Below are 22,428 nucleotides of genomic sequence, written 5' to 3' on the forward strand. Positions count from 1 at the left end.
TTATATGAGGTATTAAACGTTCCACATAACTACACATAGGACTTTAGATTTAGCTAAACCAATTGTTCAAGGCCTCTCACATACTGAAAGAGGATTACGTTTATTAACAGCGGGGAGGAAAAAGAACTGTAAAAGACCTGCTAACAAATTTGGGAATGGTTATTTTACTTAAAATGAAAAGTAAAAGAATTTTCAGCACTTCATGGCACAAAACAAGACATCCACCTCTAAGTTGGTCTTCTCTGTTCCATAAATTCACTGCTGATGTAATAAATATTTGGGATTTTCATGGCTGTGTAATATTTATTATTGTTATCTTTTAGAACTCACTCACTTCTAATAACTTTAAGATTTCATGTCTACATTTCCATGACTTATTACCACCACAATTTTTTTTAAAATTCATTTATTTTAGTTGAATGCAGTATTGAAATTTTTAGGTATAAGTAATAAGCATTAATTGCTTACACAATAAAAAGTTCAATTTTATTTGTAACTTGCTTTATGGATAGAGAAATTGCTACTAATTTCTACAAAAGAAATAATCTACAACTCCTATTTTGTGAATGCCTAATACTTTTTCATTTTCAGTGACATTTTCTGAATTCATTGTTCTAATATTTTCAATATTTGGAAGAGTAGAACACTACAGGAAAACCGAAAGTGGCCCCACAACTGTTGATTAAATACACTATTGTATCAGTATTTCACAACTCAACATATGTCAACTCTGAAACAGAGAGCTGGCCTACTGGGTGAGTAAAACATTGACATATATTTGTATTATACATAGCCATGGAAATGACTCTTCAAAATTCCCAGGTAGAACAGAGTTGTTAATGCCAAAAGGCTTCCTATATTAACACAAGAAAAACGACTTTCTTTCTTAAAGGATGGCACAACTGGCATAGAAGGTCATTAAATGCTAATAGACCCATTGAGGTATGGTTGCTTAATGGAGGATAAGAACAGCATACACACAAGGAACAACACAGAGAGGATTTTGACCTCTGCACTATCTACAGTAAGAAAGACAAAGGAGATCAAAAATAAACACTTTCTTTGTACTGAAAATGCTAAGTTCACATAATTATTTTATGCAATAGGGAATCTGATCAAAATAATAACAGAATATAATGCAAGACTTCTACTGACTTAGAAGAATTTGCAGTGGTCCGTTTACATATACATTTTGTTAGAACCATCTTAATGTAGTAGAATAGACCCTTCTTCCAGAAGTAGGTAAAAAATCAGGAAATAGAAAGGATAATGTTGAGATAAATTAGTTGAGCCATTTCCAAGTGTCCATAAATTTATAAAAAAGAGTTAAATTTTCTTTGATCTGAAGAGGTTCTTCACACATGTGCAGTGTACAACATTCTATATATATGTATATATATGGAGCTTCCCTATGTACATATGCATATGTACATATTATCTATACACATTGTCAAATGTACACATAGCTTTAAACCAAAGAAAATGAGTTGGCAACTGAATAATCATTGCCAGACAATCCAAGTGCTGAAATAAACGACACAGATCAGCTACAGGGCTGTTTTATCTCCCACATTGTCCATGCCTGAGAGCAGAATTCCCCTTTGAAGCTTTTCTTTCATTGCAACACTGATTGTCATAGATAATCTTTGTGCTTTTGCATAATGCCCATCCTGGATGTAACATATATTCACATACAACAGTGGACATTTTAAATAAGCATGCTGGAACACAGGCAGGACCACACATCCATGCACAAAATATTCTGAATATGACTTTCCAAACTGACAGCAACACCAACATGCACCACTATCTTATTTGGTCCTGAACAGCAAGGAATGCACAGCTGAAGCAACCATGGCAAGTTTCACTTGCAAGAGTTTCTTTACAGAAGAACATCTAGTAGAGAAACAAAATTAAATGAATGAAATGAGGAAAATTTTCCTCCAAATGAACAAACAACAACAAAAATCCTCCCACACTTTAACATTGAAATCTGGCTATCCTCCTCAATCCACATAAAGCAGATACTTTCACAAAATTCTGAGTTGAATTGTTTACAAATGATACATATTAGTGTCTCACAGCTTTTCTCAGCCATTGGAAAAGCTCGTCTTGATAACGCATTTTCCAGCGCACATTGGCTTCCACAGTTTCCACAGCTCGAGAGAAAGAAGCAGCAGCAACCCCATCATAGTTCTTCATGAAATTCTTTAGCTGGAAATAGAAATTTAGCACATCAAATCTGCATTTCTTGTGAATTCCTGAGGAGCATATATGAACAAGAATCGATGTGGAGTGTTACAACGGAAATAGAGAGAAACTTGCATACCTTCTCTAGCTTCACTTGCGTTGGTAAATTTTAAATCTCTAATTCTAGACACCATGAAACAAAGCACCATGTTTACAGCCTCCCACTGATCACGTACAGGAGGTTTGGCCCTTTGCTATGGCTAACACTTTGGGTATTTTGGTCATCATGCTATCAATCGCCTAGGTTATTTTTCAGGAACTTGAAGTCATATATGTTTAAAGTACCAGCTCTTTACTAAGGTGAAGGCAGATATTTTCTAGATGACATTTTGATGTTTTAGAGCCCAAATCTCTCTACTTAGGCCTTGGTAACACTGGTGTTTTCTGCACTGGCATCCTACGAAGAGTTCTGAAGAGTACTCACGCATGGACAACCCATCCATCTCCTTTAATCATTATTCCTACCTTAAATCATCCTGTTTACCCCATATGTATTTCCTAACTTGATAGTACATTCGAGACATTTTCTCCCATGTCACCACCACACGAATGACCTCTTCCTCTTTACAAAACCAGTACTTATTGTTTCAGTGACTGACACAGCGCTCTTTGTAACATAATCACGGCAAGTATATTTACTATGGTAGAACGAACTTGAAGAAAAATAAGACATTGTGGAAGAAGAGCTAGAAAGAATATGAGTCAGAAGATAGGTAGCTGGGATAAGTGTCATCTTCCAGACAAACACAGCCATTGCAATCATGAACTCACACAAGTTCAGGTACTTTTAATGGAACTGCAAGAGGCTGGCCTTGTTATCAGTCAGTCATACATGGAAGATGGTTTCCTGGGGCCTCCTACGTCTTACTACTGGACTGTTTGGCTACTGATAGATTCTGGGAGAGGGAGAGTAATTGCCTTCCACTGTGTACCCACTGGTAGGCCCATCAGGCTACAATGGATAGTTCCAAACCCATGATGACACATGACCCTGGATAAACGCAGTAGGTCATAAAACAGAACAAAAACACATGGTTGCAAGAAAGAAATATGTAGGGAAGAGGGAAGTTGACAGGAATGGGAGGGAGACAAGACAGGGTAAGGAATGAAAGCAAGCAGAATGCATTGTGTGTGTGTGTGTGTGTGTGTGTGTGTATAATTATCAAAGAATAAATTTAATTAATAAAACATTTTTCTAAAATTAATTGTCACATATGTGATGTAATTGAGTTTGGAATGCAAAGGATAAAAAAATGTGTGGGCATTACAATTTCAGTACCTTCAAATTTAGCTTCTTGTTTCATTAATAGACAATAAAACAAAATTCAACTCTTCAGAATTTGTTGATAATCTTATGGCACAGAGTAGTTCTAATTACAAGACACATACAACCTATATAAGAGCCTTAGAAACTGACTATAAGGTTGAAATTTCACTTTTTGTTTGAATAGAGAAAATTATTCATCATGTTTTATAAATAAACAATATAGGACTTAACACAATCTTCAGTGTCAAGGGATTACCAAGGTAGAGGGTAGGAAAACAACTAGATGATTATAGACATTATAGTCAACCAAGTAACTAGATTTGGAAAGAATAAGGAAGAAATGTGATCTCATTTAGACAAATAATCTGAGCATTAAAGTTGCAACTTTTTAAAGTGCTTTGTCATAATTTTTACTGATTAAATTATAATTTAGAGAGTTCACCCTCTCTGAGAAGAGTCAAGAGATTTACTTGAAGATTAAATATTCACAGCTTCTCTCTGTGTTCTGGGTGTCTTAAGAAACTGGCAACCAACCAACAATTACAAGGCTAACAGACAAATGTGAAAAATCAACTTGCAACACAGAAACATTATGTGGTGTAATTAGTGTGGGGTGTGATTCATCACATGGTGGGTACCACATGGAGGCTCTGCCAGGAAGGAAATGTAGTGCATCAAGATGCGGATCAGGAGCAGGGAGAAAGGGGTATGGGGAAAGTGTTTAAAATGCTGTTAATTATATGTCTCTAGATTAATTTGGATTTTAGTTCATGGGTAGCTTGGTTTGTTTATGACGGTGTTACTTTGATTACTTGATATAGACAGGCTTTCTGAAAGTTTATCATCTGGCAACATTATCAATGGAATATCGTATCTCAGAGCTATATGCTTGACAAGACGTTAAAATCACTGTATTTTAAAAATAGCTAATGTATAGCAGAATCATTTGAATTGTCCTTAAAAATAACTGATGTTGTCTAAGGTCAAACATATTAAGAAAAAAAGAGGAAGAGGAATGGATTGAATTTTTTGCATATTTCCAAACTTTCAGGCACTGCCCATACAGTTACAACAGACAGACACACAGACACACAGGAAATCATAATTTGAAATTTTTCTGATTAATACAATGATACATTTTTATTAACTATTTAAGTTCATAGAGATTCAGCCTATGACCATACAGCAATAAATGATGTATTTGATGTTCAATTTTGACTTTTGTAGCTTATTGCAAATGATATTATAGTTTCTTTGGTTACAGATTACTTGTAAATCAAAAATAACATCCACTTCTTTTAAAATATATTCTCCACTATCTTGTCTTTCCTTGACATTAACTGAATATGTCAGATAATGATCGAAGTTTCTTTGGCAACATTCCCTCTGTGGAGAATATTCCTGGTCTCCTCATGAAACTATCCAAATACATAAAGAAAACTGTAAGCCATGGGCTTGAACCTGAGCTATTACTGACATCAGTATAGAAGGTCAATGTCTGGCAAAATAACTCTCCATAGACAATGTAATTGCTGGCTCTCTAGAGATTCATTTCTTAACTCACAATTTAAATGCACTAAACATTTCCCTTATGAGGTCAGCACACCTGAGGTAACTCATGAATCTGAAGAGTAGTTTATTCATCAGAGCACACCGGCCCACTTTCTACAGTTGACATAAGCTGATCTTATGACCTGCATTTCCTTGCAGCTCTTATGGTGAACCTGTGGTCAGTGGAGCCTTCTCCCAGGTCCCAGAGGGGACTGCAGTGTCTGACAGAGCTTGCTTTACTGTATGTACTTGGAATAGACCGAGGTTCTCAACATTCCAGTCCAGCCACCTCTCTTGCTCTTTGCTAGATTTTCTGTTGCTATTAGCTTTTGTTTTAATCATGTTTCCTAGATACTTAGCTCATGTCATGCTTTTATTTTAAATAAATTTAGACATTTTTTCAAGTAACATTTAGTAAAATGTCACTGTTGTTTGTGTCCTCTGCTTTTCTTAGCATAGAAATTCTAAGATCTTTTACAAATTTTATTTTAAACTATTTTTAAAATTCTAAGTTATTATTTTAGCTCTAAAAAGTCAATTTACCATTTTAAAAAAGTTCTTATTTTAAGTGTATCCTAAACTACAACATCGTAAAATAAAACAGTTTAAGTGTGAATTTTTAAAAATATTTTATTATTTTTATTTTATGTGTATGAGTGTATTGCCTGCATGTATGTGAGTGCACCCGTATGGTATCGTGCAATGCTGGAGGTCAGAAAAGAGCTTTGGATTCCCAAGAAACTGGAGTTAAGGACAGTTCATAGCTTCCATGTGGGTGCTAGGAATCGAACCATGGTCCTCTGCAAGAGCAGTCAGTGGTCTTAACTGCTGAGCCATCTCTCCAGCCCCATGAATGTTATAGTAATTATTGAACTAAATTAGCTATTGTCTTATGAGGAAAAAGTCTTCCCATTAATGGTGTAAATGGATTATCTGTGGTGCGGAGGATCTAATCTATGTTCTTCTGCAACAGGTTCAAGAGGCAGGAGTTAAATACATTGGAGGACTGCTTGATGGACTTTAGTGTGGAAAATGGCAAAAGGCTCTGAAGCTGCATGATGTCATAGTTCTATTACTTTAAAATGTAAGAAAATGATGGATTGCCTTATGAAAGAATATTATTCAAACTGTTAGTATCATGCAATTGAAAGGAAACACCAGTTTCAGGCGCTAGACCCTATTTGGTGGAAGGGACCATAAAATAATATGTTTCTCTACTTAAGGTCTCTTAATTTGATAATGATCACTAAGATATTAAATATTTTTTTCAGGGGGTTAGAGGGATGGCTCAGCCCTTAAGAGGACTCAAGTTAGGATCCTGCCACTCAAGTCAGACATTTCAAATCACCCCTTACTCCAAGTTCAGGGGATCAGAATCCCTCTTTGGCCTCTGTGGGTACCTGTATTCACATGTACATACCCCTGCACCTCTACAACACACACATACACACGCAGAGACACACACATACATAGACACATACATACACAGTCAAAAAATACAATAAAGTAAAACAAATAATTTTTTTCAGAATTCACAAAGGTGCTGATTCCCTTTAGATTCATGGACCCTTTTCAGTAAGAGAATTATCCCCAAGAAAGAGCATTAATCTTACTTAACCCTTTCTGTTTAAGGAAGGGAATTATTATCAACACAAATTAAAGCCCCATCCTAAATGAAAATGGTGCACGTGTCCCCCATAGACGATGGAAGTATGGAAAGGCCTCAAGCAGGGCAATTAAACTAGAAAGACAGCAAAGAACTCCACACTGAGAGACTGCATTGTGAAGTTAGCTGCTTTAAATATAATGGAGCAAAAGCCACAATTTAGTTTTGATTTTGAAGTTGTATCTTTCATGATAGGGGCACCTCGGAGCATCCAAAATAACAAATAAAGGATGAAAACTAAATATGCAGTTGGATTGCAATGTGTAAAACAAAATGGTTTGTATGTGATGGAAATCAATTAAATATCAATTTAAAAGGTAGTTTTTGTGTCTTTCGTACTATCATAACCAAATGTAGGGAAGGTAGACAGAGGAAAGAGGGAGGAGAAATGGAGAAATGGAGAAGGAAGATAGAAGAGGGAAAGGGGGGCAGTGAAGGAAAGGGAAGAAGGAGGAGGAGAAGGCGAGAACTTTATCTTAGTGTTTATGTACAGTGTGGTACTTTGGTCCTTCACATCCAGATTATTGAGTACAAAACCATGATACAAAAAGCACTTCGTTTAAAGAAAGAGTGGAAAAAATCATTAATTGTGCTTGCTTTCTTTTTTCTACATCATGTAAAGGTCTTTTCCATTTAGCTTCTCTAATTAAAAAAAAAAAAAGTAACAAAAAGTGCTCTGGGATTTCAAAGCTAAAACCTTCAGGGATGGAAACATGCATGGCAGGGATAGAGAATGGATTCCAAATCATCAGAAGCCTAGCCTTAGCTCAACTCAGCTCCCAGGTGAAAGACTCCAAGGAAGTGAACGGGGGTGCTCCCAGGAAATGGGATGATGTTAGAAGATTCAACAGGGGCCTCTACAGGAATTCTGCTCAGTGGGATCAGCTCTGGGTCACAGCTTCCGGCCTGTCATGAGTGAAAATTAAGGAAACCAGGATTTTTGATGCCAAATTTTAGGTATATAGTATGGAGATCAGCAGAGAAAAAGGAAGTTTGGGCAGTATGAAGCTCAACCCATCATAATCAAATAAAAGACTCTTAATTAGTTACTTTTGTCTTTTCCCTGTGTAACTAACCATTCCCATTTCAGAATGCTCTCCATTACAAACATGGGCAGAGGGAAGGGAGACATTGAGCTGATTTACATATTAAGATTCCACAACCTACCCAGAATCTATTAAAAAATTCAAGTTTATTTTCATTAATAAAATAATTTGTGATTGTATTGAACAAGTTATCTTAAGTAAACTATTACTTATTACCAAATGTACTCCTTTTTACACATGTAAATTCATTCCATTTAACAGACTAGGTAGCACTTAGCAGTCTACTATGTCTACATGAGCAGTGAGACTCTTACTCTGTACCTCAACACCAACAGCAGCCCTTTCTACAAACACAGAGTCATTGGCAGAGGGCATTGTTGGTGAGTATATTCTAAATTGAGCTTTCAGAATCATTTGAGGAGTACTTAATGGAATCAAAAATTTCTAGAACAGATGGCCCTCAATTCTGGAAATCATTACATTCAAACCATTTTCACGTATATTAACTGTGTGTATGTACATGAATTTTATGCAAAGAAGTTGAAATAATTTATAATTTCATGCATTTCTATAAGAATTTGTAACAACATTATTTACCTCTTTAAGTTCACCCTCAGTATTAAGAAATTCTGTAACTCCACTGATAAGTTTGGAATTCATAAATAATGCTTCTCCATACCTAAAAATATAAAAGAAAAATGTCTTAATGTCAATACAGATACTAATTTAAGAAATCTTGCTACAATTATTTTTTAGAATACTTTCCAAAGTTTTGGTTGACAGACTGTCAGGGGTCCCAGAGCATTCCCAATCATTCCTCTATGGAGTAGGAAAGATATAAGAAAGCATTATTGCTATGGGATGCCATCAAATCCACCTGATTTGCCTCATAGTACTTCAAAGAATTGTAAGTTTTAGTACGTTTTTCAAAACAACTCTAGAATTTGATTTAGTAATTACTGTTCTATTTCCAAGCTAAAGCTTCAGAGAGGGACACTTTAAAATATTCTAGTTCACGGCAACCTAGGTCATCTTAAGGGAAAAGTCTCCCAAGAAAGTAAGAGGACGGGCATGACCAGTATGTCACACAGATTTTGTGGTCTGGCCAGTCACAACTGACATTGATTTTCTCCTAGTTCAGTTGGAAATCAAGGCAAAATTTTCAAAAATGGGCTTCCAAAACATCATCAACATTTCATGTGGTTATAAAAGTATCAGTATCTCATGCTTCTTTAAATTACATAATGATTCTTTCACTATGAAAAAACAATTACTTGGGCTGGGCATGGTGGCACACACCTTTAATCCCAGCACTTGGGAGGCAGAGGCAGGCGGATCTCTGTGAGTTCAAGCCCAGCCTGGTCTACATAGTGAGTTCCATGACAGTTGGGGCTACAGGGAGACCTTGTCTCAAAAAGACCAAAAAAAAAAAAAATTACTTGACTAATGACAACTGTTGAATGCATATCAGTGAATGGGAAGCTCTCTTCTTACTGATCTACCTCTATTCTGCTAAAGGTATCTATCATAGACTCACCCTCTCAGAACCAAGACAAGTAAACAGCAAACAAAACTAGGATTTTGGAAGCAAAGGTCTAGCTATCATTACAACATGCTTTCAGTGCTCCTTAACTTGTACAAACTTCAGTAATTTAGCTGCAAAAGGACTTAGTTTTCTCATTTCTAAAAGAGGGAATCAAGTGGAATGAATGTCACAATGATGAAAGTTATCTTAATAAATGCAAAATTGTTGTCATTCAATAATTTTACAAACTTCCAGATGTTGTGGTGCATTTTTGTAATCCAACATTCAGGAGACAGAGGCAGGGGCCTGCTCCAAGTTTGAAGCTAGTAGAGTCTATACAGGAAATTCCAGAACTACAATTAGAGAGTAATACTCCGTCTCAAAAAAGGAAACAAAGAGACAAACAACAAAATAATAATACAGGTGACCATTGTAATCAGTATGTTGTCATAGAAGTAAGGACCTTAGAAAAGGAAAAGTTACTTCTAATAATAAGAATATGGCCTGATCTCTTCTTTGTATGTGCTTTATCAAGTTGAAGAGCTAGACATGTAAGAAGACAATCTGCATTTAATGTATCTACATGTGGTAATGATAAAATTATATGTAGGATTCAGAGCGGGCCTTGAACTCTGTGCTTTAAGAGATACATCTAAACCGAGTACAGTGTTCTGAGAGAGCAATTCTAGGTGGAGGTCCAACATAAACAAAGGCAAGGAAATGTGAAAGAGCATGGTTGTGTGCAGACAGCTTCAATCAATTAGGCACCAAGATGGCATGAACTGTGAGACTGGGCCAGAAGAAGAGACTGAGGAGAGGTTAAGTAAAGGATATATTAAGAAGCTCATGTGTTCAGTACAACACAGAATCATAAAAAGTTTTACTGCAGGGAGTTGTCACGCTTGCTTTTTAGAAGGTTCTTGATAAAAAATGAAGACATATGTGCAGGTATTCAGCGGTGTCATTCCAGACACAGGAAGACAGAAGACTACTTTAAGAGTACTTAAAGACAAAAAAAAATAACTGTGATAAAGACATGGTAGCAGAAATAGTAAGGAAGCCTTCAATAAACATCCAACAATTGTGGAGAGGACCTCAAGTCTAATGCTTTATGGCAAAAGAAGGAGGATGTTTGTATAGAAGCCAAGGAGTGCAGCTAGGCAATTGGTGAATGGTTATATGATTTACTAAGGAAAGGAGAAGAGGTAGAAAATGATAGATTCAGCTTTGCAGGTGTGTTCTAAAAGCAGACCTGAATGGGAATGTATCTACTATAGGGTGACATGTGGTGAAAGGCATGATCTAAAGAAATGAGTTTCGGAGTGGTAGAAACCATGGCGCTCGTGACTGAAATCAGACGGAACATGCAGAACAAGGTAATGTCCTAGACAGTCCCTCCCATGAGCCCCCAAATTCAAGAACTGATAGGAAACAGGAGCAAATAAATACACTTCTTGTGATGATAAACAGTACATAGTTTTAGAATGAAATCTCAAACTTTCTACCTTCTGACTTGCAGTCATAGATTCTCAGAGACGAAATAAGCATTCTCAGAACCAGGGTAAGAGGAAATAATCTGTAAATGTGTTATATCTAGATTCCACTGAACTCTAGTCTTCAAAACCAAAGAAACTGTTGGGTGTGTTTTTGACATCCTTTAAACTAAAATGCTCTTGTGTTGTAGTTTCACCTTAACTGCCTGTTACATGAAGCATTATAAGCACAACAGCATAAAACAAGGTCTCATCTTCCAGTCATTCTAAGTTCTGAACTGAAAACATTAAAATGCCAATGTGCCTTAAAGAAATATCAGTAGTTTCTAACAATGACATATCTATGGACAGAATTGTGTTCGAATATGACATATGCAATCCAATTGAGCTTGTTATGCAAAGATAACTGATAAAGCTGTGCTAAAATACAGTCATTTTTGACATCAGTTTTGAAGAGACCAAATGTTAGGTGTGCTTGCTATCTGGGAAAATTTATATTGGAGAATAACACGCAGCATTTACATCCTCTATAATAGATTTAATTTTGAAATACCATAGAGATTATCTGAGAAATAAATTAGCATTTATTATAATATATTTGAATACATAATGAAATATTTTCTAAAATTGAAGCTGAAGAATTCTCACCACGAAACAAGATATCCTAGGAATTAATTCTACTACAGCTGGAATAATACAATGATTCCAGTGATTAATGTGGCTTCTCCATGTCACTGTTTTGTTTAGGTGTTTTATGATATTTACATTTTAAAATAACAAAACAAATCTACAGCAGTAAAGTTTCTGTTTGGAGTAGCATTTACATGTGAGTTGTGCTATTTTCCTATAATATGTACAGAATATACAAGTTTTATGATAGTATTTCAACTTTCAGCAGTTTAATGAATTTCTCAGAATGTTCTTCTTCTGAACATTTTCTGCTACCTCCGTATTCCTCCATTAATTAAACTTAAGAATTTTTATTAAATGAGGAATGTTATAGAATTGTTAAAATGATAGTGAGTTTCGTGGGAGTGACATCACCAATTTTTGCTGAATATTTTAAAGTCTAATTCTATCACTTGATTTAGACTTCTAAGACAAAACTTGGGTGTCTATTCTTCAATTGTCAGTTTTTATTTGTTTTCCTACCTGGTATTTAATATCTTCCATTTGTCTCTGAAAAACTTCCAGGCAAGGTCTCGACCATGTGGATTTCTAGCTACATGGATTATAACATCAATTGCATCTTGATCCAGCACCACCTCAGAATTCAGAGACAGATTTAGAAGCCTATAAGGATAGAATTGTGGAGAGAATTTTAGTCCAATAACAAATATTTGAACTCTTAATAAAATTACATGATCTAATTTGTCATGTTCTTAGAAATATATTTGAGCAAAACCTCTTCTATACACATAGTACAATTTCTTTTTTTAATATTATTTTTTATTTTTTCGAAGAATTATATCATTACAGCTTTAACATGCCCAATAACAGTTTCCAGAGCAAAGACACAGCTCCTTCAAAAGTGGCTATAAAATTTCTAGGTTTGCTGTTGAATCAATACAGTTATACAATATTGAACTCAGTATAAGCCCTGTAAGACATAAAATTGAATGAGTTTTTAGCCCTCAAAAAAGACCTCCCTCCATTTCATTCTAAAATATACTGTTTCTTACAGAAAGACTCATTGTTTTTGCTAATAACACTGAGATGTTCGCACGTGTGTCTCTAATCTGTGTGTATCTGATTATTACAAGTTATAATCCTTTGCACTCAGATCATTGGCACCTGTGTATGTCTATTAAGTCATCAGGTAGATTTCAATGGTAATGTTCATCACCTCTACTAATTAACATGATGTAAATTTTTATGCTTCCTCCTCAAATATAGTACATTTTTTAATTTGTTGATTTTTTTTTCTCTGTGTGTATATCACACAGAACATCCCAAACCATCTTATTCAACTATACACCCACTTCCCAGATGGCACCCTCTCATAGCCTCCCTCCCCCACACTAGAGCCCTTATACTCTGTTATCCCTGCCCCTGCCAAGCGTCCCCACTACTTATCCATCTGGTGAATCTAGTCGCCTATCTAGAGGTCTTTGTTTTAGGAAGGTCAGCTGTTCCTCATCTAGCAGCAATCTATCGTCAATATTCCTTTAGATAAGACTGGGGTCTGCTGTTTATTTTCCCAGTTCTATGCTGGGTTACTATCTTGGAGTCCCTTGGGCATAGTACAATGTCTGTTGATAAAATAGAGATCAGATTCATAGCGTTTTTATTAAAAATGATAATTAAACTTTAAAATGTCTTTTGGATGTGAAACCAAAAATTACATTTGATTACATTGCTCCCCTTTCAAATTCTTTATAGGAATTGTTTCCTTTGATCATGATAGTTTCACACATTATATTTGATAATGATAGATATACACATTATTTTTATAAAATAATTAGTCATAAACAAAAATGTGTTTCAAGTTAAGTGGCTTTAGTCATGTCAATATGTAGTTTTCCTTATGTTTAGAAAGATAAGTTTTACAGTGCCATATATTTAAGGATAAAAATTAAACGTTAGACAGTGGATTACAGATAATCCTTTCATTGAGAAAAACAGACTGGGGAAATTAATGGACCCACCTGTTTAATAAATTCCTGTCATCGCTGCAAGTTAAAGCCTCCAGTAATATCTTCTTCTCAGACACTGCTGTAGTGGAGTGGAATTTCATCCAGATGAACTCCCAGACATCCTCATCCAGCAGTGAAACTCCTGTACAGTACACGATGTCTCTAACATTTAGTGGTATTCTAAAGAAGCAACCATGGTGGTTTTCTGTTAATTAAAACCTTCATGATTTTGAAAATAAAGACAGATGTTGCTTTGCTACAATCAATTTCTAAAAAGATGATTTGCTCATTATATTTCTCCTAAAGGAACGTAATATTATATAGTAATAATGCTCAAACATATTGCTGACTGCAGGAACAGAATAATGTCTTTTATTCCAAGGAAGTATTGAGTTTAAATTTTTTGTTCTTATTTTTATCTTGACATACAGTCTAGTTATATGACTCTGGCTGGCCTGGAACTCGCCAAGTAAACCAGGCTCAATCTGCCTCCAAGTGCTGGGATTTCAAGCCTGTGCCAACATGACAGGCTATGTTTCCATTTTTAAAATTATATTTAAACAAAACTAATAACAAGATCATCATCAAAGAACCAAAAAACCCCAAGAATCTTTTTGCTTTGAACGAGGACGACAAAAACATGAGATGACTAATTTATTTGAATAAGAAAACATTAATTTTCTTTTAAATTTTAATATATTGTCATCTAAAAGTAATTTCCTCAAATATAAGTACAAAGATTATAAATTTATGATAAACAATAAAACATAAGTGACAAAGGCCTTTCCACTATGCCTATAAAAACTATTAAAGTACACCAAAATATTATTTTGATTTCAAAATAAAAGTCAGTGGGAAAAATTAGCATGAATGTAGTTAAGCTCAGTGCCTCATAAATTATAAAACTGCAAATCTACTTTCACATAGTAATACTTTTGCTAAATGTTAATTCTTCATGTTCCTATATATACAATTTATAAAGAGCCACAATTTTTGGATCTTTAAAAACTTCGTCTGAAGGAATATTCTAATACCTTTAAAAAGTTGAAAACTGTATTTCCCTTTTTGCAATATTCATTGACATTTCCCATTAATAATTTGAATGTGACTGTGCAGATTGTCTTCTCTGCGTGATAAAAAGAGACAATGCTTTTGAATATTTAGAACTTTGATGGTCATGACATTGGTATAGTTAAAGCAGGGTCTGGAAAGCAGGAGCATGGCTGAGTGACTGCAAGTGTGGGGGGGTCTGAATCTCATTCTACTAAACAGTTAAGCAGAATTACTTACAAGAAAGTGACCCCTTTCCTCACTAGTATTTAGAAATCAAGCATTAGTCCATTTGCTTGGTTTGGTTTAAAATGGAAATAGAGTCTTAGAGGCCCCTAAGCTCTTACTCATATGAACATACAGCAATGATGCGACAGCATGCACAAGACCCATGCAAACTCAAATAGACAAAATCCCAGCATAGAACTGTGCAAATGGGCACCAGCCCCAATCTTAGCTGAGGAACTATTGGGCAGATTATTACTGCTGGGTGAGGAAGAGTTGAACTTCTTTAAGGGAACGACTCTAGATAGGCTGACTTTACCCCAGCGAATGAACTTGCTCTGAGGGATGCCTGGGGACACGAACTTGACTTGATAGACCTTAACACAAATGACAGAATGCATGAAATCCAGTGGGGGGGCAGGGGGTGTTATAGGAGGGTGCCAATGGGGAAGGGGGTATAAAGAGGAGTATGATATGTATTAAATACACAAAAAATCAATTAAAAATATACCAAAAGGGGGTGGGGGTGGGGAATGACATAGAGACATAGTCCAAAGAATCAGAGGGCATCACATCCTTTATTTGTTTTCTGTCTCAGCCTGGATCACCCATAGAAGTTGCCAACAGGAATCCTTCCAGTAGTTGCTTAAACAGTTTTATCCTTCTGGTTATGATCAGCTTTGTTACCTATACCATAGGGCATACCAAATTTGCTAAGGAAAGTACTGTAACTACTTTCAGAATAAAGTACTCAGTAAGTGAAACCTAAGAACAATGAATTGCCTGTTTTCACTAATTTTCTAAAGCAGCAGCAGCTACAAAAAAAGGGGGTGAATAATTTCTTCCAAATATAGGATATGGAGGACAACACCACATAATTGTATGACTTTGGCCAAGAGATTGGTATAGAAACTTACAAGAAAAAAACAAAACAAACATATACATTGAAATCACTAATTCATCAATTAATATCAGAGAGGTTAGTAACACTTTACTTCCCAAAAGAAATTTACTCAACTATTAACGATGAAAGAGAAGATGAGAATATGGCCCAATGAATAAGGCTTACCATGGCCTACAGAGCAAGCCTCCATATTAACATTTTTATATACAAAAAACACATAGAGGGGATGGAAAGATGGCTAACCAGTTCAGAGCAGTTGCTGATCTTGCAGAACCCATACGGCAGTTCACAGCCATCTGTAACTTCAATTCCAGAAGATCTATACCCTCTTCTGACCTCCACAGGCACAAGGCACAGCATATGTGGTGCACATACACACATGGAAGCAAAACAATCATACACATAAAAGTAGATATTGTACTTAAAGCATATATAGAGAGAAAGGAAAAAATGTGATGAACTAGATATTCAACTACACTCTCTGGAAATTCCATGAGTACACTTCTAAGGTTGCTAGCAAAGAACCATTCATCTATAACTCAGTGGCAACTACTAGTTTCATCAGTTGTACTGTTTGAGACACATACACAAATCAACTCATGGTTTGGCCTCTCTAACACATGACAGACTGTCTATAGAGGCATCAGCATTGAAAAAGAATGTTTTCTGGAATTCCATGTTTCTTGAATAGCAATCTTATTTTAGTCTGCATCTAACTACTCTTTTTCTCTAAATCTAATGTTTGCATGGCATCTGTGTATGAACTACTCTTTGTAGCAGAACGGACTCTTTGCTGGAAGAGGATATTTTTTGTTTTTAAAATTGTACAGTTTATTGAGAAAGTTCTTTTTTAAATATTTTATTTATTTTTATTTTATGTGTATATGTGTATTGCCTGCATGTAGGTGAGTGCACCCATGTCATACAATGCCCACAAAGGACAGAAGAGGCTGTCAGATCCCCTGGAACTGGAGTTACGGATAGTTGTCAGCTGCCATGTGGGTGCTGGGATTCAAACCCAGGTCTTCTGCAAAAACAATCAGTGTTCTTAACTGCTGAGAAAGTTCTGTGAGTCGTATCAACATTTTTCAATTAGAGATGACCAAAGCCTCTGATGACCGTGTATCTTGGTATCATTGTATTTCATGTCCTGGGTGTTAATTTCCATCCACAGCTAAGGAAGATGCAGTCATTGTAGTTTCAGGCAGCCTTCTGGTCCATTCTCTCTACATTTTCCCTCTTTTACTTCTATATTTCTATTGGTCTGTGTCCTAGATTGTTTCTTCATTGCTGTAGCAAAATACTGTGACCAGTACCAACTTAGGTAGGAAAGGGTTTATTTAGCTTACATCTCCCAGGTCATAGTTCATCAGGGAGCCCAAGGTAAGAACTCAGGGCAGGAACCTGGTAGAAGGAGCTAGAGCACAGGCCGTGGAGGAATGGTGCTTACTCTCTTGCTCCCCTGGCCCCTGCTCAGCCTGCTTTCTTATGCAACACAGGCCCACCTGCCCAGGGGTGGCACCACCCACAGTGGGCTGGGCCCTCCCACATCACTCATCAAGAAGATGCCCCTCAGACATGGCCACAGGCCAGTCCAATAGAGGAAGTTCCCCAATTGAGGCTCCCTCAACCCAGGTGTGTCAAGTTGACACTAAAGCTATCCAACACAGTCTGCTTGATGGTGCTCTAGAAATCTCTTAAGCTTTTATGATTTGTCTATAATTTTGCTGATCCTTATGCATGATTCAGTCTGCTGTTGAAGACTTGATGTGAATTTTTAGTTCAGATATTCATTTCTATGGCCTATTGGTACTTCTTTGAACTATTTTTACTATTTTGTTGAAGTTCTCACTTTTCTTTCTTGCATTTACTCTTCAATTCAGTGAGCATACTAATGACTTTTATTTTGAATTATCAGGTAAACCAATATATTAAGGTAAGTCTCTAGATTATCATTCCTTAGTGTCAATGCCTTTGCTTAATACATTTCCTACCTTTACTTTCTTAGTGGATATCTGCACAGCAGTCTCTTTTCCGAGGTCATAGATGAGCCCCATACAAGAAGGGCCCATAGGAATCTGAAAGGCCTCTACTAAGCACTTCCTCCATAGAGAAAAGCACAGAGCTTTGGCTTTTGTGTGCTTTCTCTGTTGAACTAGGGGAGAAACTGTGGTATCTAACAGTCCAACCCACTATCTCTGTTCTCCCCTAAGTGGTTATATTGCACCAGATGCATAAGAACTCCATTTCTGGTAAACCAAATTGTCACTTTTGGGGAAGACCCAGTGATATCGGGGCATTGGTTAACTCCTCTTCTCCAGAGAAGAAAGCTAACAGCTGGACTTTCTCCCTCATTTGGTCTGTGCAGAACACTAGGGAAACACTTGTATCTTCTAGTCCATCTGTCTATCTTCTGTCTGCACACTCTCTTAAGCAACCAAATTCTGTCAGATCTGTCAGAACTCCAAGACTGGTAACAGATTGCTCCAAGATGGATTCATTATTTAAGAGTGTACCATTGTGAATCCCTGAGCCCAACCAATGAGCTGTAGTTATAGTAGTATAACCATTATACTAGAAACATTCAGCTACTCACATCTGTCATCTCTATTATCTTTTTAAAAACTGTATTTCTAAAGCAGACTTTAGTAGGCCATCTTTGAGAAATATTTGCTAGTTCTTTGAGCAGTCTTGAGAGATTAGAGCATTACATACAAGGATCATATCTTTCCCTTTCTTGGAGGAAACTGAGAACTGTACTTTTAATCTGCCTACTCCGTGCTGAGCAAGTGGATCATCTGCTGTGCTAAAACTCAAGCAGTCATGGACTATGCCAGGTACTTCACAGCTCCAATACAGGAAAGATAGGAACCATTCCTCTGTTAGGGAGGGCCCCTGAGTGCAGAAAAAGCACTAGATGCATGAAACAACGGTTTTCCTCCTCTGAGACTGGCATAGAACCTTGGATCTCTTCCTAGTCATGTGATGTTCGGTCAGAAAGTAGAAACTCTGGTGAATACACATCCCAAATCTCATTCCTGGCTCCAATGAATCTGACTTTACAATGGTTCTGAAGCCTTTCCATTTGTTTCTGGATGCCTCACAGAAAGAATTTTCCATTTGTTCACGGCTTGGTATGTTTGTACAGGAAAAAAGGGCCCAAACTTATTTATTTCATGGTATTGCTGACATCATTCCAAGATCACTATAAACTTTAAGGGAGTATCATTATTAGGCCTTGAGCCCAACCAATGAGCTGAAGTTATGTCAATACAACCAACATATCATTCTCTGAGAATTCAGCTGGTCTCAGGTGACACTTTTACTATTTTTTAAATGTTTTATTGAGCTTTTGTACATTTCCTACAACAGTTCTTAATCAAATTTAGACCCCTCCCCACCCATGTCCCCATACATCACCCACACACACACCAGACCTCATGCATTCTACCAACATGTTACTTCTTATCCTGTCAAGTATTTATACCAAGATGTCCTTCAGTGTTAGTTCATCCACTGGAGTCTAGTCAGCCTATCTAGAGATTGTAAGTTAGGTCTACTCTCCCTCTCCCATTAGTAATAAGTCTTACTATTTTAAAATTTTTAGTTTTAAACAACATTTAATAAGTCATCTTTCAAAAATACTTGGTGTTGGCAAGACTGGGTTTCTAACAATAAACTTTGTGCTATTTGTGTTCAGTCCTGAGGTAATACTTGATAAACACAGCTTCCAAGTGACTAAATATGGCATGAGATGGCAGTACAGCTAAGGACCTTCTACGTAGAACAAGATGGGCATACATAGAACAATGAAAAGAAATCTTGAAAGCACATCTAGCAACAGAGTTTTAGCTAGGGTTGTCAGTACTATGAAGAAATCAAACCTAAGTAGCCTGGGTAAGCCTTTAAAGGCAAAGTCACCTAGAATAGAAGCTTCTACATTGAAAATCAGCAGCTGCAAACCGAGAGAAAGGCTGCACTTTGCAACAAGTAGCAGGTCTGCTTTCAGGCTTGTCAGTAGTTGTCCCTCTGAACATAGCACAGACATTCACTCTGATGGTGATAAGAATGAAGCATGCATCTGTTTACATGTATCATTTGCAGCCCGTAGACATTGAAAAAAAATCTTCCATCTTTAGAACAAATCCCCCAAATCCCAGGAAAGAGATGGCTCCATTAGCAGATACTAGGATATGTAATTGCATATGTCTTCACAAAGAGTGAAAGCTGAGCTGATTAGTCCAAGAACAGTATGATTTCCTACCATCTCTTCCCACCCCATCAGTTCTTCATCTTCTTTAGCCCTTCGCCAGATAAGGATCAATGTATAGTTCACAAGATCATTTTTACTCATTACTGAAAATAAAACAAGATTGGTAAGTACTGGATATGCCACGGGCCTTCAATTCCCAATGACTTCTATTGTTAATGAAGCCCCTTTTGTTTCTAAATTTGTAAAGATGTTCTAATAACATTTTAGCAAAGTGATTGCTCTGGGGACAGTTTAAGATCTCTTTGTACAAACCAAAGTCATTAGGAATAAATGAAAAAGCTCATTTGTTTGTAAAGCATTAGCTAAGAAACCCACAGAACCCATAGTTATGAATGGTACAAATGAGACCCCAGAGACCTGGGTATCAGGATTACAGAGAGAGAGAGAGGGCTCCTTCCTAGTGAACATGAAAATTGTTTATGAAGATGTGGATATCCCCACGGTCATTTCTTTTTTGCTGCTGCCTCAGAAGTAAATCTTTTAACAGAATTCTATCAGCAGAGAAGGAAAGCTGTACTTGTCTTCTCTTAAGTATGACACGCAAGCCTGAACTTGAGCAAGTCTCTCCTAGTTACCTTCTTGGAAGATGAATAGGGTCATGCTTAGCCAAAATGAAAGCCTTCATCTTTCTTAGAGTAGTAACACTGTAGAAATTATTACCTAATTAGTGTAACTTGTACTATGGTTTTTATTCCATTCTCATTTTAAATAGGATTATGATAGAGTTCATTTGTGTGATAAGCATTTTGAATGCTTCATTCAGTATATCAGAATGAAACCATTTGTTTTCATATTTCAGCGATATACTTAACTTTTTTATCTTGCTAAAGGCAAGGGCCTGAAGACAAAACGCTTGGGAGGTAGATGTTAAAAAATTCAGTAGCAAGAAAGATAAAGGCATTTCTTTCAAGAAAATTTTTACCAAGTTAAAAAATAATAATGGTTGTCTTAGTCAGTTGGAACTGGTATTACAAAGTACTGTAGACCAGGTGGCTTATGAACAACAGAGATTTCTTTATTGCAGTTCTGAAGACTAAAATCTGTGGCAGGGTACCACTAAGACACTTGTGAGGACCCTCTTCAAGGGCACAGAATCCTGACGTCTCCTTTGATATTGCCATGGTAGAATGAGGGCTGGCAAACTCCCTGGGCTCACTTTTAATAAGATTGCATTGTGAGGTCTCTACTTCATGACCTAATTCTCAAAAACTGTGTCTCCTAATATAATCATTGTGGTGGTAAAGATTTCAGCATAGGAACTCTGTAGGGCACACAAATATTCAGTCCATAGAAATGAAAAATGAGACTAGCTCACAGTAAGTTGATAATTCAGTTAATAAATGAGAATTATGAAGTGAATAAATATAACAAATAATTGAGAAAATCACAAGATTTTGTTGTAAAAGTTTTCACTGTTGTATGACTAAGATTTAAAAAAATCTGAACTCATACAAGATTAGGAACTGGCTAAGGTTATCCTACAGTTGGAAACTGAGAGTATTACAAATTAACATTTAACATAAGAGTATATTAAAATAGAATATATATATATACATAAATATATATGAAAATTCCCATTGTTTTGAATCTTAAAACATAATACAATGTATGAAAACCAAGGTCCCACTTGTCAGTTGTGGGCCTTAGCTCCTGAGCAACTGGGATTCTGTTCACAAAGGTTCATGAAGCCCTATCTTTCCTTGACAAACTGTTAGATAATGATGGGTCCTGGGGAATGGGAGTTATTGTCTTCTGTTGTGTGCAGTGAGCCCACCAGACTCCAATGAATATTTCCACATCCATCCATGAAGTGGAAGAGGGACTTTCAGGGAAGATTGGACATGGTGGGGGTGGGGATGGGATGAGTGGGGGAACAGGGGGTGGGATGGGGAAATGGGGTAGCTGGGAGGGAGATAAGAGAGTGTGGGAGTAAGAGTAATCAGAATGCATTATATACATACCAAAATTGTCAAATGATAAGTTTAATTAATAAATTTAATTAAAAATTTGTAAAAATTTAAAATAACAATGTGTTCATAGGAAAAAAAGACTGAAAAGTCGAACAGGAGCATAACAACCTGACCTCAAGGTCTGGGCTTCCTGGTAGCTAGTTTTTAGTTAACTCATACATTTATAGTTCAGTCATTAAATAACTTTTGCTACTACTTTGGAACTAATTAAATGTATAATTACACTTATAAAACCAAGGCTGTTGTTATTAAATAAAATATATCCAGTATATAAAAATTCTATTGAATATTCAGACATAATACTACTGATTTAAATTTTAAATCTTAAAGTATCTTTCAAAGAAAATATGCATTTACTGAAGAAGTAATTAATCAAGATATGCATGTATTTCTAGGCAGGTTCCCTGGAACCACTTTGGGCAGTGGCTGCCTTGAGTCTGGGTGAGTCAAGGTCATTGCTTTGAGCTTCGTTTTTCCTCCTAATTGGACAGGGCTAAAGTCCATGGGTTCTAAAGTCCCTTCTTGTCAGTACAAGTCTTTTCAGTAGTGACTGTGTTAACATTGAAATGTGG

At 36.4% G+C, this 22,428-nt stretch overlaps 1 protein-coding gene across 1 annotated transcript in view; it reads right to left on the bottom strand.

Annotated features, from left to right (window-relative positions):
• Window positions 1-1,177: 1,177 nt before the first annotated feature.
• The window catches only part of Trhde (thyrotropin releasing hormone degrading enzyme), a 468,335-nt gene continuing 447,084 nt past the window's right edge, over window positions 1,178-22,428 (bottom strand). Inside the window, exons 16-19 of the mRNA XM_008834550.2 lie at window positions 13,447-13,614; window positions 11,951-12,091; window positions 8,378-8,459; window positions 1,178-2,214 (exon numbers count right to left, since the gene is read on the bottom strand). Coding sequence (XP_008832772.1) covers window positions 2,071-2,214; window positions 8,378-8,459; window positions 11,951-12,091; window positions 13,447-13,614 — 535 coding nt within the window. The 3' untranslated portion in view covers window positions 1,178-2,070. The remainder of the gene's footprint in view (window positions 2,215-8,377; window positions 8,460-11,950; window positions 12,092-13,446; window positions 13,615-22,428) is intronic.

This window comes from Nannospalax galili, unplaced genomic scaffold, assembly GCF_000622305.1.
Source record: "Nannospalax galili isolate Female #2095 unplaced genomic scaffold, S.galili_v1.0 scaffold76, whole genome shotgun sequence".
Lineage (NCBI taxonomy): Eukaryota > Metazoa > Chordata > Mammalia > Rodentia > Spalacidae > Nannospalax > Nannospalax galili.